A 26506-nucleotide genomic window follows, 5' to 3' on the forward strand; every position below is an offset into this window, starting at 1 on the left:
AGAATAAGTAGCTAACGGCTCGAACAGTGGCACCATTAGCTTTGACAATATCAGGTTTAGGTTCCATTGGGGGTACTGAGTCCCTCACGTGATGATATAAGATGACGACCTGGATCCTTCTGCACTGCAGGAATGCTGCTACCACTGCCATGCACTTCGTAAAGCTCCTTGGTGGGGCAGACAGGTCAAAAGGTGTCTGAACTGATAGTGGGACCTGCCCACAATGAAATGAAAGAACCTTCTTAGAGCCGCAACTATGGGCACATGAAAATAAGCATTCCTCAGACTGAGGGCAGTGTACAAGTCCCCAGGATCCAGGGAAGGGATAATTGAGGACAAGGATACCATATGGAATTTTAACTTTTTCAGGTATCTGTTTAGACCATGTAGGTCTAATATGGGACCATAACCCAACCTTGCCTTTCAGGATAAGGAAATAAAGGAAATAAAACCATGAACCCCTGAATTGCAGAGGGACCTCCTCTACTGCCCCTACCCTAGAGGAGTGTCTGCACCTCCTATCACAGGAGTTGCTCGTGAAAGGGGTCTCTGAAAAGCGATGGGGTAGGGGTATGGAAAGGTGAGGTAACCAGAAGCTGGACAGAATATCCCATCTTTATCATGTATAGAACCCATTTGTCCGAGATGACCTGAGTCCAGGCATGGTAAAAATGAGAATTGGTCCCCAAACACAGAGACAGGATCCAAGAGGTAGAAAGGTTCGTTGCACTCGGGGGCATCTTAAAAAGTTCTTTCTAGGCCCTTGGCAACTGCCTGGAAGACAGGGCCTGATTATTACTGCCCCCACTTCCACTACTATGGGGGGGGGGGGGGGCAATGGCAACTTTGCCAGCTACCCGTTCTGTTCTACTCCTGTCTGACAGGGAGGATAGTATTGATGTGGCAGAGTTGGCTTGAAGTACCTCTGAGTCATAGGAGTTTTAAGACCGAAGGACTTTAACCATGTATCCTTTAAACCATGAAACCTGGAATTAGTTTGTTCTGTAAACAAGCTGGAACCATCAAACAGAAGGTCCTGTATTGTACTTTGGACATCTGGAGGGATTCTAAACACCTGAAGCCAAGAGTTGCATCTCATAACTATGCCTGTGGCCACAGATTGGACTGCTACAGCATGTAGGGCTGCCTGAAGGGAGGAGTGGGAAATTACCTTCCCCTCCTCTATGAGGGCCGCAAACTCAGTACTACATTCTGATGGGAGAAGTTCCTTAAATTTCTCCATGGTCGCCCATGTATTGTAATTATATTAAGCTAACACTGCGTGTTGGTTAGCAACCTTTAATTGGAAGCTACCCAGTGAGTAAACCAACAGATCCAGCCTCTTAGGGTGTGTCTAGACTACATCCCTCTTTTGCAGAGGCATGTAAATTAGACACTTCGAAATTGCAAATGAAGCCGGGATTTGAATGTCATGGCGCTCTTTCGAAAAAGCGCTATTTTGAAAGTGAAACCCCAGTATAGACGCAGTTCTTTCGAAAGATCCTATAAAAAATGAGGGTACGTCTAGACTACATCCCTTTTTCGGTAAAGGGATGTAAGTTAGGCACGTCGATATTGCAAATGAAACCGGGATTTAAATATCCCGCGCTTCATTTTCACAATGGTGGCTGATGCTTTTTTCTAAAATGGGGCTTTTTCGAAAACTCCTCCGGCACTTTAGATGGGAATCTTTCGAAAATAAAACCCTTTTTGAAAGATCCTGTACTCTTCAAAAAATGCCGGGTTTTTTTCCGAAAAAGCCCAGTTTCGGAAAAAAGCAGCAGCTGCCATTATGCAAATGAAGCACGGGGCTATTTAAATCCCAGCTTAATTTGCAATATCGACATGCCTAACTTACATTCCTTTACCGAAAAAGGGATGTAGTCTAGACACAGCCTGAGGTTTACAGGATCTTTTGAAAAAGGCTTCTATTTTCAAAAGAACCATGTGTAGACTGAGGTTTCACTTTCAAAACAGAGTTATGAAAGAGCGCCATGACGCAAATATGCAAACGAAGCATGGGAAATTCAAATCCTGGCTTCATTTTCAATTTCAAAGTGTCTAATTTACATCCTGGAGCTTCAGGAGGTAGCCGAGTTAGTCTGTTACAGAAAAAAAACAACAAATGGTCTGGTGGCACTTTATAGACTAACAAAACATGTAGATGGTATCATGAGCTGATGACCGGAGTATGAGTGGGGGATATGAAAACTCAAAATAAATAAAGGGGGGGGGGGCGCGAAAAAGAAAAAAAGGAAGGGGGATGTGAGACAGGGCATCATTAAATATCTGAAGAATGGGTACTTAAACCTAAGTAGATCAAAGTAAATAGATAGTTGCTGTTGGCACCTTCAGTGGTTATAAAGTAGATAATGTCCTAGTCAACCCATACGATTAAGTCCATCAGCATGTGAACTGAATTTGTGTATGAAGTATGATTCAAGTGCTTCCCTGTGGATCTGGCTTGTAGAGCTGGCCTGTGACAAGACCGCCACCAGCAGGTCTGTTAAAGTATGGTTAGGTAAGCAGAAATGTTCACCAACAGATTTTTCCGTGTTCCCTTTACGTATATCCGATTTGTGTCCATTGATCCTTTCCCGCAGGGACCATCCAGTTTGTCCAATATATATAGCAGTGGGGCACTGTTGGAATTTGATGGCATAGATCAAATTGCTGGGTGAGCAGTCAAATGACCCTTTGATTGTGTGGCTTATGTTGTTTGCTCTGGCGATGAATTCATCAGTGTAGATATATGGGCAGAATTGACATCTTTTCTGGTTGCAGGGCTGGGTTCCTGGAGGCTTATGATGTGGTTGTGTGGCATAGTTATCAGAAAGAATGTGCTTCAGTTTAGGGCAGTGGTCACCAACCAGTAGATAGTGATCTACTGGTAGATCTTAGAGCCTCTGACAAGTGATCCTGACTGTTTTGGCCCAGTGGCTATCAAGTGCCAGCACTTCAGCTGCCCCTCCCCCCACTGCTGCTCATCTCCTGCCCTTTGCCTTGGAGCTGCCCTTCCCCTGTGGAGCCTCCTGTTTTCTGTGCAGGGCAAGGCAGGGCAGGGCGAGGAGGGGTGCTGATGTTAAGGTGCCCCCTCCCACTCTGTATCCTTTCTCCACAAAGCAGAAAGGGGGCACTACAGTGCTTGGGATGGAGTTTGCTGGGTACTTTAAGGAGTGGTCCATGGCCAGGGCAGGGGTGAGCCTGCCTTAGCCCCACTGCATTACCAACCAGGAGCCACCAGAGCTATGCAGTGCCCAGCTAGAGCCCATATCCCGAACTCCTACCCCAGTCATGAACCCACTGCTGCACCCCAAGCTCTGAGCACCCCTGCATCCAAACACTGTCCCAGAGCCTGCATCTAGAACTCCCTCCTACATCCTAACTTCCTGCCCCAAGAGCAGCTCAGAGCCCCTCACACACACTCCAGATCCTTTAATCAAGACCAGAACCTGCATTCCAACCCTCTGCCACAGCCTGATGAAAGTGAGTAAGGATGGGCAAGAGAGGGAGGATGGAATGAGGGGAGGGGGTGGGGGGGAAGGAGGCAGGCGGGGCAAGGGTATTTATATTTGAGGTAGATCTTGGATTTGCACTTGAATTCAAAGAGTGATCTCCTGCTTAAAATGGTTGGAGATCACTGGGTTAGGGGGTCGTGAAACAGGAGCGGTCGACAAAGGCTTCCCTTGTCAACCGATCTGCGTCTTGACTCGTGCACTGTACTGACGATCAGCTAAGCTGGCACAGCGCGGTGGCCATTTTTATTTTAATGAATCCGGGGATATTTAAATCCCTGATTCATTGACTATGCTGGGTAGCCTATTTTACATGCCTCTGTCGGCAGAGGCATGTAGTCTAGACGTACCCTGAGAGTGAGGGATCATTTTCTAAGATGGATTGTAGATTGTGTATAATGCGTTGGAGGGGTCTGAGTTGTGGACTGTAGGTAACAAACAACAAGAGGAGTTCTGTTATTTTCTCTTTTGGGTCTGTCTTGAAGTAATTCATGTCTGAGTGTTTTTTTGGCTCTGTCGATTTGTTTTTTCACTTCCCCAGGTGGGTATTTCAGTTTTAGGAATGCTTTGTAACGATCCTATAGGTGATGGGCTCTGTCTGTGGGGTTGGAGCAAATCCGGTTGTATTGTAGGGCTTGGCTGTATACAATCAACTGAAAAATGTGTCTCGGATGGAAGCTGGAAGCATGAAGGTAAGTATAGCAGTTGGTGGGTTTTCGATATAGGGTGGTGGAAATTTGTTCATTATTTAACTGTATTATAGTGTCCAGGAAGTAGATTTCCCTTGTGGATTGGTCTAGGCTGAGGTTGATAGTAGGGTGGAAGTTGTTGAAATCCTTGTGGAATTCTTCAAGAGTGTCTTTTCCATGAGTCCATATGATGAAGATGTCATTGATGTAGAGTAAGAAAAGTAGAGGTATTAGAGGGCAAGAGCTGAGGAAACGTTATTCAAGGTCAGCCATAAAGATGTTGGCATATTGTGGTGCCATGCGGGTGCCCATGGCTGTGCTGCCGATTTGGAGATGGAAATTGTTTCTGAATTGGAAGTAGTTGTGGGTGAGGACAAAGTCACAGAGCTCTGTAATCAGGTGTACAGTGTTGTTATCGGAGATGGTGTTTCTGATGATCTGTAATCCGTCTTCGTGTAGAATGTTCGTGTAGAGGGCTTCTACATTCATGGTGGCCAGAATGGTATTTTCAGGAAGATTATTGATGTTTTGGAGTTTCCTCAGGAAGTCAGTGGTGTTGCGGAGGTAGGTAGGAATGTTGGTAGCATAGGGTCTGAGGAGGGAGTCGATATAGCCAGATAATCCTGTTGTAAGTGTGCCGATGCTGGAGATGATGGGCTGTCCGGGATTACCAGGTTTGTGTATTTTGGGTAGTAGATAGAAAGTTCCGGGTCAGGGATTTGGGGGGGAGGGGGGGTGTTAGCACAACGTTGTTCCTGAGTAGCATCACAGTTTCATGAGCAGTTTTTTCATTTTTCTTGGTATTCTTTAGTGGGGTCACAGGAGAGAGGCCTGTAGAATCTGGTATTGGTGAGTTGTCTGATCACCTCCTGTTCATAATCTGTCCTGTTCATGACTACAGCTCCTCCTTTGCCAGCTTCTTGGATTATGATGTTAGGATTGGTTTTGAGGCTGTGAATAGCATTGTGTTCTGCATGACTGAGGTTGTATGCAATATGTTGTTGTTTGCTGATAATGCCAGTTTGAGCGCGTTTGCGGAAGCAGTCAATATAGAAATCCAGACTTTCGTTACGTCTGTTGGTGGGGGTCCACACAGAAGCCGCCTTCTTGTGGGAATGGCGTGGGGGAGCAGTGAGGTCAATATGTTGTATATCAGTGTGTTGGAAATATTCCTTCAGGCGGAGGCACCGAAAAATAGGATTCCAGATCCCCATAGAACTGAATAATATTTGTGGGTGTGGTGGGGCAGAAGAAGAGTCCATGGGATAGGACAGATTCTTCTGCTGGGCTGAGAGAGTGATTGGATAGGTTGATGATGATGTTGGGTGAGTTGAAAGGCATGTAGCAGTTTGGACAGTTTATTGTCCTTTTTCTTCTGAAGAGAGATGAAGTGGTCCTTGTAGGTGGTTTGTTGAATAGTAGTAAAGTGTTGAAGAGGTGAAATGTGTGTGGAGGCTTGCTTTTTTATGATAGTTCCTAATGTAGAGCATTTCTGGGTAGAGTTCTTTCTACTGCTGCTCAGTACAGCTTGGACATCTGCCAAGCAGGCTGCCTACAGTTCCAACATCCAAATGCCATGCCATCGGGTGTAGCATGGTTGGGTTGGCATAGTAAGTCCTCTCCCTATTCTGAGTCAAGAGTTGTTGCCTTGGGAGAAGTGGTGGACATGACTTGCAATAACATGGAGTACCAACTTGAAGGACTCAATCAGGTTCAATGAAAATGACCTGTACCCTGTCTTACTGGATTTTCCTCAATATCCTCTGTAATAGGGGTTCTGTTGGAGAAAATGTGTACTTGACAGCCTCCAGCTATCACATGAGAGCACTCCCTCTGGAGCAGAAGTCTTTGTACTTTTTGTTCATATTTGATACAAATAGCTCTGTGATTTTGAAATCCTCATACCCAAAACACCTCCTGTAGATTTTGGTTGTGCAGCTCCCACACATGTTCTGTGGAATACTGTACAAAGGGTACGCCACAGTGTTTGGCAGATGCACAGAGGTCAGAATATTCTACATAAACAGGGCTCGCCAAGCGGTGGCAAGCCCCACTCGCCAGCTGCACTGTTTCACGCCATTCTGCGTTCTGTGCATGTGCAGATTGCTCTGCGCTGGCTCTTCTGGGTTGCAATCTACTCGCCACGGGCAAGTAGATTACATTATTTGTCGAGCCCTGTACATAAGTATGGTAAAAGTTCCAAATGGTGACAGCTTCTGATCATAGTTCTGAGAATTACACTTCTCCCTGATTCATAGACTACTAGGACTGGAAGGGACCTTGAGAGGTCATCAAGTCCAGTCCCCTGCCCTCATGGCAGGACCAAATACTGTCTAGACCATCCCTGATAGACATTTATCTAACCTACTCTTAAATATCTCCAGAGATGGAGATTCCACAACCTCCCTGGGCAATTTATTCCAGTGTTTGACTACCCTGACCGTTAGGAACTTTTTCCTAATGTCCAACCTAAATCTCCCTTGCTGCAGTTTAAGCCCATTGCTACTGCTTCTATCCCCAGAGGCCAAGTTTTCTCCCTCCTCCTTATGACACCCTTTTAGATACCTTAGATTTAGATTGTTAAAGTAATATAGCACAATCACATTGCTGGATACATCTAGACCCGTGGTCCCCAGCACGGTGCACTTGCATGTGCCTGCCAGGTGCTCGGGGCTGGCGTGGCCCCGGCCCCGGGCGCGCGGCGCTTGCAGGGGGGGGAGCGCCGGCCCCGGGCGCGCGGCGCTTGCAGGGGGGGGAGCGCCGGCCCCGGGCGCGCGGCGCTTGCAGGGGGGAGGGGAAAGCGCCGGCCCTGTCCCGGGCGCACGGCGCTTACGGGGTGAGCACCGGCCCCGGGCGCGCGGCTGGGGGGGGGGGGCACCCCCGGGTGCGCAAGTGTCCCCGCCCCCTGGTACCCGGCGGGCGAACAGCCACGCCCCCTGGCACCCGACAACCTCAAAAGGTTGGGGACCACTGATCTAGACTAACTGGCTGGAGCCCGCTTGGATACTAGTGGCAAACATTTGCTAAGTGTCTTAGTAGGTTCAAGGACAGTGCAGTCGATTGGAAGTGCCAGTCTACTCAGTCCAGTGTGTGCAGGATGTCTAGCAGTCTATGTGGAGTTTCATGGACCTCTTCCAAGGCAATCTGTAGCCTTTTGAGCAACTCCTAGAAAGACTTAGGAGCCTTAAGACATGGCAGGAAAGCTGGAATCACTGCCTCATATGGAGAGGACAACGACACGATCAGCAACGTGGTGTTCACCTATTCTGATTGTTGTAGCTGTTGGGTAGGCTACTAGTATCACGGGTCTTCTGGGTCACAGTACTATCATTGTGGGACTTCAAACCTTGGTGCCTGGCCCCATGGTGATGGGTACCAATACGTGAAGAGAGGGTAATCTGTTCTTTTGAGAATACTAAGATACCCTGAAGACACCTGAAACACTATATAGACTTCACTCCCAGAGCTGCCTCTTGGGGAGTAGTCAGAATATAGGCCATATTCATTTCAACCTTTTGACTCTGACTTCAAATCCAAAATGGGAGAGAGTCAGTATCCGCAGAGGTGGGAATCACCTGACTACTCATTGATGGTACCAGTGACATTCTAGCTTGGAATCTGGAAGTGGTGGCACAGAGGCTGTTGTTGGTGTCCAAGTACTACTCACAGTACCAGGAGCTGGCACAGTCTTGCTGTTCAGTTAGTTACCAGGCTGGTCTATCCTCATACCAGACAGTCCCACTATGGAACTTTCTTGGCTTGGTATGAGATGGGGACTTTGGTTTCATTGAGGATATGAAAATGGAACTCCCCCTCCTTGCCTTATTGGAGTGCCTATGTCTCCCTTCCCTCCCCTCCCTATTCACCTTGACTCTGCTCATCCAAGTCTCTCATAGCCAGTTGGGAGAGGATGGAGAGTCCTGGAACTGTACTCAACAGGTTGCTCTTACCTTTTTGAGGCCAAGGTACTAGGCTGGGGAGAGAATGTGTCTCCCATCAGTTGTCTAGAGTTTCATGGGCCTTCTTCATGATCAGATTTGGAACTTCCTTTACTGCTTTGTCCTGTTGCACTTGGTCTGAATGTGGTTTTCCTCAGACAGTACAGACAGGCACCATAGTAGACTGTGACCAGGAAGAGCTTGCGGCACTGCATGAAGTTTCAGCAAAAAAATTTTGTTTGGTTGTTTTTTGGTTGTTTTTTAAAGTAGAATCACTCCTCCAAATGTTAGGGAGATGAACTTCAAATGATTAGATAAATAATTAAAGCTACATATTCAAAATTATTTACAATTTATTTATAGGAAAAAGCTGAAGTAGTAGTCAGCATGAACACTGACACTTCATCCTAAACAATGAGTGGTAAGACTGAAGTAAAGATGTCAGCCATCCATCGGCCCCTCCTTAAAACTCTTGGTATAGGGCACAAAAAGTGGAGGTGCCCAAGTAGACCAAAACAGATACTACTAGGGAAAAAAATCTCCAGTCCTGGGCACATGTAGTGCACTTCACAGAACATCAATCACTTGAAGAACAAGTATGATACTCCATTATAGTCAGAGACTAAATAAACTCAATCTGTTTAGTTCATCCAAGAAAAGATTAAGAAAGCTCTAATTTTCAAATTAAAGAGCTAAGACAGAACAATGGTTAGAAACTAAAATTAAACAAATTAAGACTAGAAATTAGGTGATTTTTTTTAAAGTGTAATTAACCTGAGTGATCAACCACTAGAAGAACCTACCACTAAGGATGTTACAATTCATTTAATCAAGTAAACGTGTAACTGCTGAAAATTTCAGCATTTACATGCTTATAAGTGGGGAGGTGGGGGGGAAGAGGGAGAGGGAAGCAGACAGGCATGTCCTCAGGAGCCTGTGTGAAACCATGAAGGTTAACCGATGAGCCTAGTGTCACTAGACTCATTGGTTAATCGTGTACACAGTTACACTTTCATATCCCAACTACCTACCTACAGATTCTCCATTATTTGAAGATTTTTTTAAAAGACTGGATATCTTTCTAAAAAGATAAATTATATAGCTCAAACAGAAATTACAGGATTGGTAGAGAGTATACTGTGTGAGGTTCTTCAGTGTGTGTTATGATCAGCTAGTTTGACCTCCTGCATAATGTTCCTTTTAAGCCTTAAAATCTATAAGCACTATATAAATCAAATGGTATGTCAGCTTTCTTCAGTTCCAGTTACTTTACTTCCAAAGAAATACAGCAAAGAGAGGCAGTTCAGAGACTGATGACAAGACAATTAGAGGCATGGAAACACTTCCATTTCAAGAAAGACCTAAAAATATTAGGGTTGTTTCACGACCAGGCCAAAAAAGGGAGTGTAAGAGAGGTTTTTAAATAAATAATACAGAGAAGGAAACTTGAGAACCTATAAATCTATAAAAACAAAACAAATTAAACAATGCACAAGTAATCTGTGGAACTCAATGTCATGATGGTAGGATCCTTTGTGGAACGCTTCTTTTTGCCACATGGCTCCTTGAAACTGCTGGAACTACATGTGGTACTTTTTTGGGGGAGGGGGGAAAGAGAGGTGGGGAGGCGCTGTTCGTTAAAGGAATTGTGCTTGGTGACTTTCACAGAAGAACATTTTGAGCTAGCTCAGGTTCTTGAATCAATTAGTTCTGGATCTGGTTAACCTAATTTTTCAGCTCCTTTTGGAGAAGCTTTTACAGGCATTACATTTTACTGAATGCCCTTTTCCCCAAGATATAAAAGTGGAAGAGAAGCATTAGTCAAGGAAAGCAACAATTCAAATTAGGAAAAATAGGGAGGGAAAACCTTAATTCCCAACCTAAAGACAGCTGCAGTAGGGGAAAAACAGTTACCTACCTTTCATAACTGTTGTTCTTAGAGACATGTTACTTATATCCTTTCTATTCTAGGTGCACATTGCCTTAGAGGTAGCCACATGGTCAGCAGTGGCACCCTCTGGATTGCTGCACTCATGCATCGATAGTATTAGGTGCCACCAGCCCTACACCCTTTCAGTTCTTTCTTGCCAACAACTCCAACAGAGGGGCAGGAGGGCAGATAAAGGAATGAAAATGATACCAAGTGGCTACTGAAAATTTTGATGTATTAATTTTCTTTTTATTTGATTTCATATTAAATTAACATTTAAAATAGGGTTGCCAGGTGTCTGGCTTTGAACCGGACAGTCCAGTATTTGAGCTCTCTGTTTGGGAAACAAATTGAGAAAATATAAGTGTCCGATAGTTTCTAAATAAGATGTAATGTAGATTGTGATGTAATGTCAAGTATGTCCAGTATTTTTGTTGAAACCATCTTGCAACCCTAATTTAAAATCATATACCTTGTTAATTATCCCTTATTTAAGTATGATAACTTCCATAATATTTAAAATTGTATATGGTGGCACACATCAGAACAAGCACATAGGACTTCAATACTGGTGCACAAGACAAAACTCACTCTACTCATGGATGGAAAATCTTAGAGGAAACACTGTTCCTGACCCATTTGTTATACTCTAAGAACACTAAAAGATAGAGAAAAGAAAGATGTACCTTTCCTCTGTCTCAGATGAATGTATACTAGAGACTGATTTGCTCTTAGGAATCCTCAGAGAAGGCATTACACTGGAAGGTGTTTCTTTAGATGAAGAGGATTCTGATTTTGATGTCACAATTCTCTTTTTCCTAACAGAGTGTTGTGCACTGTCACAGGGAAGCTTGATGTTTTCCTGTTCTGCAAGCACAAATCAAAACATCAAACAACCAATTAAAACAAATAACATGAAATTCCACCAACAAACACAGACTAGAGAGACTAGAAACTGGATCACAAATGAGTACAGGCAGTCCCCGAGTTACGCGGATCCGACTTACGTTGGATCCTCAGTTACCAACGGGGCCCTCCCTCTCCCTGGTCTCCAGCAGACCAGGGAGAGGAAGCAAAGCAGCTGAACACGCGGGCAGCGGACAGCCCAGACGCATCTGGGCTGTCAGCTGGCCGCGTGCTCCGCGGCTTTGCTCTGCTCTGCTCCCCGTCCCCCTGGTCTGCAGACCAGGGGGACGGGGAGCAAAGCAGAGCAGAGCAGAGCAAAGCGGCGGAATACGCGGCCAGCTGACAGCCCAGATGCGTCTGGGCTGTCAGCTGGCTGCGTGTTCCGCCGCTTTGCTCTGCTCTGCGTCCCCCTGGCCTGCAGACCAGGGGGACGGGGAGCAAAGCCGCGGAGCCCGAGGGCAGCAGGATAGCCACAGCGTGTCTGGGCTGTCCCGCTGCCCCCATGCTCCGTGGCTTTGCTCCGGACGCCTGTGGTACAGCAGCTGGGGCGCTGCCGGTTGGTCCTGTAGCGCCACTCTGGGTGCCACTGGACCAACCCAGCAGCACCCCAGCTGCTCTGCCCCAGGTGTCCCCAAGTCAGCCGCTGCTGAGACTGACCAGTGGCTGACTACAGGAAGCCCCTGCCCCGGGCTTCCTGGAATCAGCCGCTGATCAGTTTCAGCTGCAGCTGACTTGGGGATGCCTGGGGTTCTTAAGTTGAATCTGTATGTAAGTCAGAACTGGCCTCCAGATTCAGCCACTGTTGAAACTGATCAGTTTCAGCAGCGGCTGAACCTGGACGCCAGTTCCGACTTACATACAGATTCAACTTAAGAACAAACCTACAGTCCCTATCTTGTACGTAACCCGGGGACTGCCTGTATGCAGTAAGCTGCATTCCTCATTCAATATACCCATCTTCAGAGGTGTCTGCATAAATTCACAAGATTGCCTTCACAACACAACAACAGCAACACACATTGTTGATGAACAGGATATATTTGTCTCAATAGAGCTTCTCTACTACCACTAAAAATATTAATTGGTATATTTATATTCTGTAGAAAAATTACTTCAGTACTGGAAAAATCACTGATCTGTAGAGCACTAACATTGTTCAAACCAGATGCAAAAAGCACTTTGGAATTGTGCACTCTCTCTTGTACATACACACATCATTACAATGGAATTACAGCAAAAGTAGTCATCAGAAACTTTACAGACAATAGACAATTATCTCCAAACCAAATATTACAGACCCAGAAAATTCTGACTGAAAGTTGCACTGAACAGTAAACCAAACATGCTATGGTATGGAAGTGCTTAGATAATGCATTCAAACATCTGAATTCTGACCTCTACAGAAGCCTGGAATAACAAATTAGTTATGAGTAAGACATTTTAGAGTTTATGGTACCAGATTAAATGAAAAATAGTTGCTTCCCTTACAGCAGGTATTACGTATTCCACTCCTGTGCACAGATTTTTTTGGCCAGCAATAGTCATTGTGTCTGTGCCTGTGTTCTAAGTGCCATCATGTCTCCTCCACCAACATGCAAAAAAAGGTAGAATGGGGCAGTAGATTTGCCCAATACAGGATTTAGAAGGTATAGGATTCCCCAGAAGCATTGTTAAAAGGTTGGAATACACATGGACAACATCTTGAACAGTTGCTGTAAAGAGAGTAACATTTCCTTCCAGATTACAGAGGGAGACTTCAGAACTTTTATTTATGCTAAAATTTGACACGTTGCAAATGGGCCTTAATTGAGATGATAATTATCTTACACATTACAAAGACAGCCTCCCCACCTTTTGATATTTGTAGTGACCCCAGATTAGCCACTTAATTGACTCTTACAATAAGCCTTTTCCTCCTTCCTTGTCACTCTCCCCTCTCGCCCCCACCTTCTGTTCTATGTAGCTGAATTGTCAGTTGGTAATTTTTTTTTACTTTTTTCATTGTATTCATTGGTCATGCCAATTTGCTTTCAGAATATGATCTGAAGAAGTGAGTTTGCCCCACGAAAGCTAATCACCTGATAAACTATCCTGTTAGTCTTAAAGTGCTACATGACTGCTTTTTTTGTTTTACCAAGATCAGACTAACATTGCTACCTCTCTGTTACGTTTCCTTCTGAGAGTTGCCTATACATATTCCATTCTTGCAAGCAGTGACTGATATAAAGGTGGTGGTTACTCAGATCTACTTAAATAAGGATTGCAACAACGCTCTACCAAAGTGGGCAACCGATCTAGTGACTGCATAGTGTGTGGGGAAAGTGCAGAGTAGCGACATGGTCCTCCATACACACATTTCCTGGGTGGGAACCTGCGCCAGTAACTCCCCTGAAGAAGCCTAAGCCCTGGTGGTGTGTGCAATTATTGGAAGAGCATGCATCCCTGCCTGGTAGTAGCACGCACACATGTAGGACAAGATCCACGATGAAATCCATTGGGAAGAAACAAGAGGACCTTTCATTCTGTCTGCCACAAATAACTGGACATACTTTCAGAATGGTTTCATTCTCTTGATGTAGAAGGCTAATGCTCTGTAGAGATCCAACTAGTAAAGCCTTTTCTCCCTGATGCTCACATGCAGCTTAGGTTACAATACTGGAAGATCTTCCAGTTTATGTGAAACTAGGAGACAACCTTCTGAAGACAAGTCAGGTGAGGCCTGAGCTGAACTTTGGACTTATGGAACACAGAGTACAAGGGCTCCAATGTTAGGGCCCTGCTTTCAGACGCCTTCCCGGCTGTTATCACTACTAAAAACATCACCCTTTAGGAGAGAGAAAACAGACAGCATGTCGCCAAAGGTTTAAAGGCCATTCCTGTAAACCTGGACAGGACCCAAGCCAGGATAGGCTGTCAGAGCTGCCCATATAGCCTGTCGAGACTTCTAAGGAAACAGCGGACCATCCAGTTAGCAAAGACCTAGCAACCCTCTGCGCCAGGGTGGAAGGCAAAGATGGCAGTCAAGTGAACCCAGATTAATGATATGGAGAGCCCCTGCCGCTTGAGATGGAGAAGACAGCCCAGAATAAGTGGATCAGTGGAGAATGTCGATGACAGTGCTGCAGTGACCAGATTGAAAACCACTTCCACTTGGCAAGGTAGCTAGCTCTCATAAGATGGCTTCCTACTTCAAAGGAAAACTTGTCTAACTTGATCTGAGCAAGAAAGTGCTGCAGGATTCAGCCATGCAGCTTCCCAGTTGTGAGGTGCAGTCCTCTAGGTTTGGGTGCCTGAGACTGCTAGTAAAATCAGGAAGAACGGCAAGGTGAATAGAGTGTCCATGGACATTTTCAGCAGAGATGTGTACCAGGGTTGGGGGGGCCAAGCTGGAGCTATCAATATCACTGAAGCTTATTGTAAGGGAGCCGGGACAGCTCTGCCTTGACAATAAATGGTGATGTCTGACTTGATCACAGTGCAGATCCCTAACAAGCAAAATCCAGACCTGTCTCAAGTCTGGTGCACATAAGCCAGCAGATCCAGAGCAGTGATTAGTCCCCTTTATTCGGCTCTGGTGAGGCCACATCTGGAGTATTATGTCCAGTTCTGGGCCCCCCACTACAGAAATGATGTGGACGCATTGGAGAGGGTCCAGCGGAGGGTGACCACAATGATGAGGGGGCTGGAGCACATGAACTATGAGGAGAGGCAGAGGGATCTGTGTTTGTTTAGTCTGCAGAGGAGAAGAGTGAGGGGGGATTTGAGAGCAGCCTTCAACTTCCTGAAGGGAGGTTCCAAACAGGCTGGAGAGAGACTGTTCACAGTAGTGACGGATGCAGAACAAGGAGCAATAGTCTCAAGTTACAGTGAGGGAGGTCTAGGTTGGATATTAGGAAAAACTATTTCACTAGGAGGGTAGTGAAGTACTGGGATGAATTACCTAGGGAGGTGGTAGAATCTCCATCCCCAGAGGTTTTTAAGTCTCGGCTTGAGAAAGCCCTGGCTGGCTTGATTTAGTTGGCGTTGGTCCTGCCTTGGGCAGGGGGCTGGACTTGACCTCCTGAGGTCTCTTCCAGCTCTATGAGTCTATGATTCTAAGCACACAGGCAAGGCTGGGATTAAAGGGGGAGGAAGCTTTGAGAGGCAGGAATTTTTGCATAATAATGCAGATTAAGCAGCACAGCAAGACACACAACAATCAAGCTTGTACTGGTACTTCTGTTTTTGATAAACAAAAGTTACAGGTGCAGCCATAAAACTTAATCACACACACAGTTTTTGCACATCCTGAGTATCAGGATGTACCCCAAATAAGGGCATTGGGTATTGTAGGTATCTTACATAATACATTATTAATTGGTAAATACTAAAACAACCAAGTCTCACTTTGCTATAAAATGGGCTTAGTAAGAGGAATCAATGGGAGTGAGAGAGAAGGATTGACCCATAGGCCCTGCTCGTTGTAACTAGTTTCCAGCTTTGAGAGGGACATAAGCAAGCTATAGTGGGATATTGTCCCTAATTTCTGGGTCAAGAGAACTAATGAGAGGGAGGCAGTGATGGTATGGCAGATCCAGAAATCACACTTATTGCAGTCATGCCAGACCTATGAGAGACAGCTCACTCTTACTCTAGACCAGTGGTCTCCAACCTTTTTACACCCAAGATCACTTTTTAAATGACAGAACAAGCCAAGATCTACCACCCTGCCCCTTCCTTGAAGCCCCGCCCCCTCTATTCTCCTCCTCTCCATCACTTGCTATCCCCAATCCTTATATTGCTGCTTTTTTTTAAAAAAAAATCTGTAGGAAGAGGTTTTTCCAACATTTGGCCTGTCTAGACTGGACCAAATGTCAGAAAAAAACCCTTCTTTTGGAAACCACCTTATTCCTTGTGGGAAGAGGAATATAGGGGTGACTGAAAGATCATGTTTGCTCTTCCACTAAAAGAAGTGGAAGAACAAACGCATCCCTGGATGCAGAAGAGTTTTTATGGGATATCTCCGGAATCCTGAAAAACTCCTGCAGTCTAGCCATACCCTTGCTAGGTTGAGACAGGATGTGTAGGCTCCAGGGTGGGAATGAGGGATTTGGGTGTGGGAAGGGGTGAGAGGTGCAAGCTCTGGGAGGAAATCTGGATGCAGGAGGAGGTACATAAGGGAACGCTGGCTCAGGGAGGGGGCTCCAGGCCGGGCAGTGTTGGGGTCAGATATAGGGTTAGGGTACTAAGCAAGCCACAGACTTCTGGATGTGAAGGTTCAGGAATTTGGGTTGGGGTATGTGAGGGGCTCATGGTAGGGGGTTCCAGTGTATGATAGGCTCAGATGTAGGGTCTGGGGGAAAGGAGAGTACAGGAGTGTTATGATGCTGTGACAGGGTTTGAGGTGCAGGAGGGAGTACAAGATCTGGCCTAGATGGCTTTGGGGTACAGGACAGTGCTCAGTGTGGTAGGGGATTGGTGTTCAGGCTTATCTGGGTGGCTCACTGCTGGGGCTGGTGAAGAGGGGCTCCCCTCCACTGGCCATAGCAGCTTCAGGGCTTAGGGAGAGAAATTTATTCCTGCTGCAGCCCTGAGCTCCTGCACTGGACTTAATGGGAATCTGCATGGCCATGCAGCTTTGGGAAATTTATGGTCCTCTTCTAATACTGACTTTGGATCTGACCTTTATCTGCTATATCCATGGGGTCTAACACTCTAGCCACATGTGGTTGGTTGAATGTGGTTACTTGGCTTGAACAATGTGGCTATCTGCCCAGTTGACTGTGGCTAGTACACTATAGCATAGTCACTCTAGTGGCTACTGCTTCAGAACTGATTGGACATCACGATGCTAGATGATCCCTCAATACATTGTTGAAAACAAATAAAAGGAAACTAATAGGCAGCAGATTCAAATTAAATAAAAGGAAGTATTTCTTCACACAATGCACAGTCAGCCTGTGGAACTCTTTGCCAGAAGATGTTGTGAGGGCCATAACTATAACAGATTCAAAAAGAACTAGAAACATTTATGGACGACAGGTCCATCAATGGCTGTTTGTCGGGATGGGTAAGGATGGTGTCTGTAGCCTCTGTTTGCCAGAAGCTGTGAATGAATGACAGAGATCGCTTGATGTTTATCTGTTCTTTTCATTCTCTCCGGGGAACATGGTACTGGTCACTGTCAGAAGGCAGGCCACTGGGCTAAACAAACCTTGGTTTAACCCACTATGGTCGTTCTTATACTACTGATATGAGATTTCCTTAATTTCCCACTTTTGTGGTTATTTCCTTTCCTCCTGAAGTCTATCTAGGCAATTAGCCTCTGTCTCTAGTTGGAATTTGTCCTGCTTTGGGTGGGGGTTGGGCTAGATGACCTCCTGAGGTATCTTCCAACCCTAATCTTCTATGATTCTAATATCTGTTCTTAACAATCCCTAACCTTAACCACCAACGGTAAAAGACCCTGACCACAGAAGAAATGTAATCACGTAAAGCACACACATGCTTAGGAAATAAAAAGAAATAAAATAATACTAAATTAAAACCAGAATAACTAAAAGGATGATAGCTATGATTTCAGCAGGCATCACACTGGACTGTCTGGAACCACGAGCAGTGAAGAAGATGCTGTAGTGATGGTGAGTTGCACCTGCTTGTATGATCTCACACAGGTGCACAATAAGGTATAGTGCACAGCACAGACTCAGATACTGCTGGTTAAAATCTCCAATTGAGCACGCATGTACCAGGATGGTGCATTAATCCATTTGGATATATTTGCTACAATGAATCTCTTAATTAAGAGATTAAAATAGGGAACATATTCTCCCGTGGGTTCAAAGGGAGGTTTAATGACTAAGTAATATTGTGTGGGACTTGACTCCTTGAGTTAAAAGAACCCACACCTAGATTAATTAACCCCTTCAAGAATCTTTTTACTAGATCATAGATAAATGAAATCTTTGCTCAGGTGTGCTATGCAAGATGGCTGCAAGATGTACTTGGACTGACAATATGAGAGAGCTCAAGAAATTTCAAATGAACTATGTACTCAGGGATAGACTGAACAGCAGCTGAAGCTGGGCTATGTTAATGGTGTGCGCTCACAAAGAACACTCCACTTATGATCATAACAAAGGCAAGTTGACTGTTTCCTGAAATTTAAAAGAATCCCTCCACAAACAGACCAAATCCAGATCTATCGAAGTTCTATAGAGCGGAGAGAGTCTAGAAATACAGGCTCTTCTAGATCAATCAGTCTGGAATTGCAGAGAGAGACAGATAAACTGAAAAAACAACAAATAGCCTGGTAGCACTTTATAGACTAACAAAACATGTAGATGGTATCATGAGCTTTCATGGACACAGCCCACTTCTTCAGATGACCGGAATGTTGGATGACAGATAAGCCCTTTGTAATAGGAAAAGAATATATGAGAACTCCTGTTGTCTCTCTCAGGCTCCACAATTTTTCATTGAATAATAGAACTGGAAGGGACCTTGAGAGGACATCTAGTCCAGTTCCCTGCCCTCACGGCAGGACCAAGAACCTTATAGATGCCTATCTACCCTGATCTTAAATATTTCCAGTGATGCAGATTCCACAACCTTCCTAGGTAATGTATTCCAGTGTTTAATCACTCTGATAGTTAGGAAGTTTTTCTTAATGTCCAACCTAAACCTTCTTTGCTTCAATTTAAGCCCATTGCTTTTTCTCCAGTCATCAAAGGCCAAGAAGAACAATTTTTCTCCTTCCTCCTTTTAATGTCCTTTTAGGTAATTGAAAACTGCTATCATGTCCCCTCTCATTCTACTCTTTGCCAAACTTAACAAACCCAACTCTTTCAGTCTTCCCTCATATGTCATGTCCTCTAGGCCTTTAATTATTTTTGTTGCTCTTCTCTCGAAAGTCTCTAATTTCTCCACATCTTTTTAGAAATGTGGTGCCCAGAACTGGACACAGTACTCCAACTCGAGCCTAATCAGCAGGGAGTAGAGTGGAAGAATGACTTCTTGTGTCTTGCTCATAACACCTCGGTTAATGAATCATGGAAACAAAGGGTAGGAATAAATGATAAGCTTTCAGATAAGAGACAGGTAACTAGTGGGGTCCCCCAAGAGCCTGTCCTGGGACCAATCCTATTCAACTTATTTTATAATTGATCTAGAGAAAGTGGGAAACAGTGAGGTGGCAAAATTTGCAGATGCCAAACTGCTCAAGATAGTTAAGACCAAAGCACACTGTGAAGAGCTTCAAAAAGATCTCACCAAACTAAGTGATTGGGAAACAACATGGCAAATGAAATTTCATGTTGAATAATGTAAAGTAATGCACACTGGAAAAAATAATCCCAACTACACATACAATATGATGGGGACTAATTTAGCTACAACTACTCAAGAGAGTGATCTTGGAGTCATTCTCTGAAAACATCCACTCAGGGTACATACATCTAGACTACATCCCTTTTTCAGTAAAGGGATATAAATTAGGCACGTCAATATTGCAAATGAAGCTGGGATTTAAATATTCTGCGCTTCATTTGCATAATGGCGGCTGACGCTTTTTTCCTCCGAAATGGGGCTTTTGAAAAAGAAAAAAAACCCCAAAATCAGCAGTTTAGATGGGAATCTTTCAAAAATGAAACCCTTTTTTGAAAGATCCTGTAAACCTCATTTTTTGAGGAGTACAAGATCTTTCGAAAAAGGGTTTCATTTTTGAAAGATTCTCATTTCAACTGTTTTTTTTTTTCTTTTCAAAAAAGCCCCGTTTCAGAAAAAAATGGCAACAGCCATTATCAAATGACGCGCGAGACATTTAAATCCTGGCTTCATTTGCAATACTGAAGTGCCTAATTTACATCCCTTTACCAAAAAAGGGATGTAGTTTAGACGCATCCTCAGTGTGCAGCGGCAGTCCAAAAAGCAAACAATGTTAGGAATCATAAAAAAAAAATTGTGGATAGTTCTCTGAAAATATCCACTCAGTGTGTAGCAGCAGTCAAAAAGGCAAATAGAATGTTAGGAGTAATTAAAAAAGGGATAGAGAATAAGACAGAGAATATCTTATTGCCTCTCTATAAAACCATGGTACACCCACATCTTGAATACTGCATACAGACATGGTCGCCTCATCTCAAAAAAGATATATTGGCATTGGAAAAGGTTCAGAGAAGGACAACAAAAATGATTAGGGGTTTGGAACAGGTCCCATATGAAGAGAGATTAAAAAGACTTGGACTTTTCAGCTTAGAAAAGAGGAAGCTAAGGGGTATAGATATCTGTAAAATCATGATTGGAGTAGAAAAAGTGAATAAGGAAAAATTATTTACAGGCAGTCCCCGGGTTACATGGATCCGACTTACATCGGATCCCTACTTACAAACGGGGTGAGGCAACCCCGCACTAGCTGCTTCCCCCCAGCAGACCAGGGAGACGCGAAGCTAGCGCTCCCCCCCCCCCCCCAGCAGACCAGGGAGACGCGGAGCGGCTTTTCTCAGCAGACACCTCAGCTTGAGAATAAAGGACTGAGGGAAGTGAGATGTGGGAGAATAAAACTGAGCTCTGGAGAAATGTTTGGCTAGAGTTTCCCCTACAATATGTACCAGTTCCGACTTACATACAAATTCAACTTAAGAACAAACCTACAGTCCCTATCTTGTACGTAACCCGGGGACTGCCTGTACTTGTTCCCATAACAAAACTAGGGGTCAACAATTGAAATTAATAGGCAGAAGATTTAAAACAAACAAAAGGAAGTTTTTCTTCATGCAGTGCACAATAAACCTGTGGAACTCCTTGCAAGAGGATGTTGAGAAGACTAGGACTTTAACAGGGTTCAAAAAAGAGCTAGATAAATTCACTGAGGTTAAGTCCATCAATGGCGTCCCTAGCCTCTGTTTGTCTGGAAATGACGACAGGAGAGGGATCACCTGATGATTACTTGTTGTGTTCACTCCCTCTGGGGCATCTGGCATTGGCCACTGTCAGCATATAGGATAGTAGACTAGATGGACCTTTGGTCTGACCCAGTATGGCTATTCTTATGCTCTTATTGTTTTCTTTTTTTGCAACAGTATCACACTATTGACTCATATTTAGCTTGTAGTCCACTATGACTCCTAGATCCCTTTCTGCCGTACTCCTTCCTCCTTCCTAAACAGTCGCTTCCCATTTTGTATGTGTGAAACTGATTGTTCCTTCCTAAGTGGAGCACTTTGCATTTGTCCTTATTAAACTTCATCCTGTTTACCTCAAACCATTTCTCCAATTTGTCCAGATCATTTTGAATTAAGACCCTATCCTGCAAAGTACTTGCAACCCATCCCCGCCTGGTATCATCTGCAAACTTAATAAGCGTCCTCTCTATGCCAATATCTAAATCAAATCCAAATTTTGGTTTGCTCTTATTTATTTTCCTAAAAACTCTATGAGTTAGAGGAACTGTGAGTAAAACAAAGGTATCTTACTCCCTAGTCTAAATAAAAATACATTCAAGATGAACTGGTTGCCTGTCTTATTTTGGTAATCAACATATGACATTTTGAGGTATGCCTTGTTGCAAACAGGTCTCATTCCACAAACTTCTACAGTAAGTATACGTTTGCCACCAAGTTCTTGAGAACATCTACTTATTCTGATCATGTATGTGTCTGCTTAATAATCGGCAAGTATGTAGGCAGAAAGCTATAGGATCAAGTGTACTATGTCCCACTCCCACAGAACTATGGACTTCTTGTCCAGCTGGTTGAAATGTGGTCCCCCTGTTTGCTCACATTAAATACTGTACTAGTATTGTCAATAAGAACTTGAACCACTGTGTCCTGTGATTGGAGAGAGAGGACTCTGTGTAAATACACAACAACAGAAATATTAACTACATCCAAAGATTTCATAGAATCATAGAATAATAGGACTGAAAGGGACCTCAAGAGGTCATCGAGTCCAGCCCCCCGCCCTCAAGACCAAGCTCCACCTACACCATCCCTGACAGATGTCTATCTAACCTGTTCTTAAATATCTCCAGAGAGGGAGATTCCACCACCTCCCTTGGCAATTTATTCCAATATTTGACTACCCTGACAGTTAGGAATTTTTTCCTAATGTCCAATCTAAACCTCCCCTGCTGCACTTTAAGCCCATTACTCCTTGTCCTGTCCTCAGAAACCAAGAGGAAGAAATTTTCTCCTTCCTCCTTGTGACACCCTTTTAGATACAGGCAGTCCCCGAGTTACGTGGATCCGACTTATGTCGGATCCGCAGTTACGAACGGGGTTCCTCTCCCTGGTCTCCAGCAGACCAGGGAGAGGAAGCAAAGCGGCGGAACATGTGGGCAGCGGACAGGGCTGTCCGCTGCCCACGCGCTCCAAGGCTTGGCTCTGCTTTGCCCGCCCCCCCCTCCCCCCCGGTCTGCAGACCAGGGGGAGGAGGGGGGCGGCAAAGCAGAGCCAAGCCGGGGAGCGCCCGGCCAGCTGACAGCCCAGAGCGTCTGGGCTGTCAGCTGGCCGGGCGCTCCCCGGCTTGGCTCTGCTTTGCCCCCCCCCCCATCCCCCTGGTCTGCAGACCAGGAGGGGGAGGGGGGGGAGCAAAGCAGAGCAAAGCCGCGGAGCACGCGGGCAGCGGACAGCCACGGCGCGTCTGGGCTGTCCCGCTGCCCCCGTGCTCCGTGGCTTTGCTCCAGACACCTGTGGTACAGCAGCTGGGGCGCTGCCAGTTGGTCCCGTAGCGCCACTCTGGGCGCTACTGGACCAACCGGGCAGCACCCCAGCTGTTCTGCCCTAGGCTCCTGATTCAGCCACTGCTGGTCAGATTCAGCAGCGGCTGAATCAGGACGCCTGGGGCAGAGCAGCTTGGGTGCTGCTGGGTTGGTCCAGTAGCGCCGAGGAGCGGCGGCGTTACTGGACCAACCCAGCAGCACCCCAGCTGCTCAAACTGACCAGTGGCTGACTACAGGAAGCCCCTGCCCCGGGCTTCCTGGAATCAGCCGCTGATCAGTTTCAGCAGCGGCTGAATCTGGACGCCAGTTCCGACTTACATACAGATTCAACTTAAGAACAAACCTACAGTCCCTATCTTGTACGTAACCCGGGGACTGCCTGTATTTGAAAACCGCTATCATGTCCCCCCTTAATCTTCTTTTTTCCAAACTAAACAAGCCCAGTTCATGAAGCCTGGCTTCATAGGTCATGTTCTCTAGACCTTTAATCATTCTTGTCGCTCTTCTCTGTACCCTTTCCAATTTCTCCACATCTTTCTTGAAATGTGGCCCCCAGAACTGGACATAGTACTCCAGCTGAGGCCTAACTAGTGCCGAGTAGAGCGGCAGAATGACTTCACGAGTTTTGCTTACATCACACCTGTTGATACAACCTAGAATCATACCCCTTCCAGCTGACAAATAAAGGAGGCTGTTCCTCAGTATAGAGTAGCGTAGCATATCCAAACAAGACCATGCCAGAGCAAGAAATGTCCATGGAATTATTTTGGGAGAAGGTTCCTTTTGTGGCAGCCTTTCTTCAGCTCTTTTGAATTCAGAGCACAGGCAGTCCCCGACTTACGCGGATCCGACTTACGTCAGATCCGCACTTACAAACAGGGCTCTCTCGCCCCGGAGGTCGAGGTGGCGGATTGCTGCCTGCAAGCTCCGGGGCGGGAAAGCCCCGTTCATAATAGGGAATAGCCAGCATGGGTTTATGAAGAACAAGTCATGCCAAACTAATCTGATCGCTTTCTTTGATAAGATAACGAGCCTTGTGGATAAGGGAGAAGCGGTGGATGTCATATACCTAGACTTTAGTAAGGCATTTGATACAGTCTCACATGATATTCTTATTGATAAACTAGGCAAATATAACTTAGATAGGGCCACGATAAGGTGGGTGCATAATTGGCTGGATAACCGTAGTCAGAGAGTTGTTGTTAACGGTTCTAAATCCTGCTGGAAAGGGATAGCAAGTGGAGTTCCTCAAGGGTCTGTTTTGGGACCCGTACTGTTCAACATCTTCATCAATGATGTAGATATTGGGATAGAGAGTACGCTTATTAAGTTTGCAGATGATACCAAACTGGGTGGGGTTGCAATTTCTTTGGAGAATAGGGACATAATTCAAAATGACCTTAGCAAGTTAGAGAAATGGTCAGAGGTAAACAGGATGAGGTTTAATAAAGAGAAATGCAAAATGCTCCACTTAGGAAGGAACAATCAGTTCCATACATACAAGATGGGAAGCGACTGTCTAGGAAGGAGCATGGCGGAAAGGGATCTAGGGGTCATAGTGGACCACAAGTTGAACATGAGTCAACAGTGATGCTGTTGCAAAAAAAGCAAATATGATTTTAGGTTGTATCAACAGGTGTGTTGTAAGCAAAACTCGTGAAGTCATTCTGCCGCTCTACTCTGCACTAGTTAGGCCTCAGCTGGAGTACTGTGTCCAGTTCTGGGCGCCACATTTCAAGAAAGATGTGGAGAAATTGGAAAGGGTACAGAGAAGAGCGACAAGAATGATTAAAGGTTTAGAGAACATGACCTATGAAGCCAGGCTTCAAGAACTGGGCTTGTTTAGTTTGGAAAAAAGAAGATTAAGGGGGGACATGATAGCGGTTTTCAAATATCTAAAAGGGTGTCACAAGGAGGAAGGAGAAAATTTCTTCCTCTTGGTTTCTGAGGACAGGACAAGGAGTAATGGGCTTAAAGTGCAGCAGGGGAGGTTTAGATTGGACATTAGGAAAAAATTCCTAACTGTCAGGGTGGTCAAATATTGGAATAAATTGCCAAGGGAGGTGGTGGAATCTCCCTCTCTGGAGATATTTAAGAACAGGTTAGATAGACATCTGTCAGGGATGGTGTAGACGGAGCGTGGTCCTGCCTTGAGGGCGGGGGGCTGGACTCGATGACCTCTTGAGGTCCCTTCCAGTCCTATTATTCTATGATTCTATGATAAGCTGCTCCCGGTGCCCCTGGTCTGCTGGGGGGGGGGGGGGGGGGGGGGCGCAGCTAGTGTGCCCCCCCCCCCCCCCCAGCAGACCAGGCTTTTGTTGTGGACCCTGGGGCAGAGCAGCTGGGGCGCTACTGATTGGTCCTGCAGCGCCGCTCTGGGCACTACTGGACCAACCCGGCAGCACCCCAGCTGCTCTGCCCCAGGTCCTAATTCAGCCGCTGCTGGTCAGTTTCAGCAGTGGCTGAATCAGGACGCCTGGGGGCCTGGGGCAGAGCAGCTGGGGTGCTGCTGGGTTGGTCCAGTAGCGCCAAGGAGCGAGGAGCGGTGCTACTGGAGCAACCCAGCAGCATCCCAGCTGCTCTGCCCCAGGCGTCCCCAAGTTAGCCGCTGCTGAAACTGACCAGCGCTGACTACAGGAAGCCCGAGGCAGAGTTGCTCTGCCCCAGGCTTCCTGGAATCAGCCGCTGATCAGTTTCAGCAGCAGCTGACTTGGGGACGCTTGGGGTTCTTAAGTTGAATCTGTATGTAAGTCAGAACTGGCAGTCAGTTTCAGCAGCAGCTGAATCTGGACGCCAGTTCCAACTTACATATAGATTCAACTTAAGAACAAACCTACAGTCCCTATCTTGTACGTAACCCGGGGACTGCCTGTAATACCTAAGAAAAGGCCAATATAGCTGCATTGTTCATGATAGCACTGCCAATTTTGCCAGAACACTCTAGAAAATTACTCATTATAGTCACTGGATCAGAGAAGCTGATCTTATGTGCCATTTGCTTTATCTGTTAGTTTTAAGAGTACACTGCAGAGATCTACTTTAAAGACTTTTGACGATAAGAGGGTATTGATTTGCTTAAGCTGAAGTTGGTTAACAAGTGGCTAAAAATGATTTGCGATCATTTGTGCTGCTGATTTGTGAACTCTTGACAAATTACATCTTAGAACACAGAATAGGTGCTGAGTTATACCTCTAAAGTCTAAATAACTCTATAGCTTATCTATACTGATCTTTAATACTGACTGCTCTAACAAAGGGATTTGTCATTTAAATGAATTTTGTACATCAATTTCTAGAAGAAACTTTTTCTATAAGAATTTTTTTTTAATTAGCTTTGATTTTGTTGAAAGTAAAAATGGAATTCCAAACAAAATCTATTAGTGAAGCTTAAAATTGATTATAACTATTAAAATAATGGACAAAAATAAATAATTTTAGTTCCTTGATAATTTCAGTTCAGGGGAACCACAGTTCTGAGTGCTTATTTAATTGATATGTCTGAATAGTCCACAAAAGAGAGTCATAAAATCTTCTGTCAGAAGCGCACACCTTTTAACAATTATGCAGGTAACTAGACAATTAGCCCGTCATAAGACAGGATTTTCAGGTCTCTCCTCCATGTCAGTCTTCTCTCCTGAGCCTCCAGTTTCTCGCTCTCTCTCTCTCTCTCTCTCACTCTTCCTCCTACTGCTTCCCCCCCCTCCCTCAGCTTTCCTCTGCCTTCTGCCTCTCCCTCTCTCTCTCTTATCCTCTGCCTGCCTCTCACTCTCTCTCTGCTCTCCTGTCTCCCTCAGGGATGCACGCTTGTCCAGGCCCCGCCCTCTGGGCGT

General features: G+C 45.3%; 1 protein-coding gene across 1 annotated transcript in view; it reads right to left on the reverse strand.

The window, feature by feature from the left end:
• The window catches only part of LOC102445263 (germ cell nuclear acidic protein), an 85955-nt gene that overhangs the window by 47193 nt on the left and 12256 nt on the right, over window positions 1-26506 (reverse strand). Inside the window, exon 7 of the mRNA XM_075917998.1 lies at window positions 10759-10939. Within this exon, the coding sequence (XP_075774113.1) occupies window positions 10759-10939 (181 nt within the window). The remainder of the gene's footprint in view (window positions 1-10758; window positions 10940-26506) is intronic.

Source organism: Pelodiscus sinensis, unplaced genomic scaffold (genome assembly GCF_049634645.1).
Source record: "Pelodiscus sinensis isolate JC-2024 unplaced genomic scaffold, ASM4963464v1 ctg60, whole genome shotgun sequence".
NCBI lineage: Eukaryota > Metazoa > Chordata > Testudines > Trionychidae > Pelodiscus > Pelodiscus sinensis.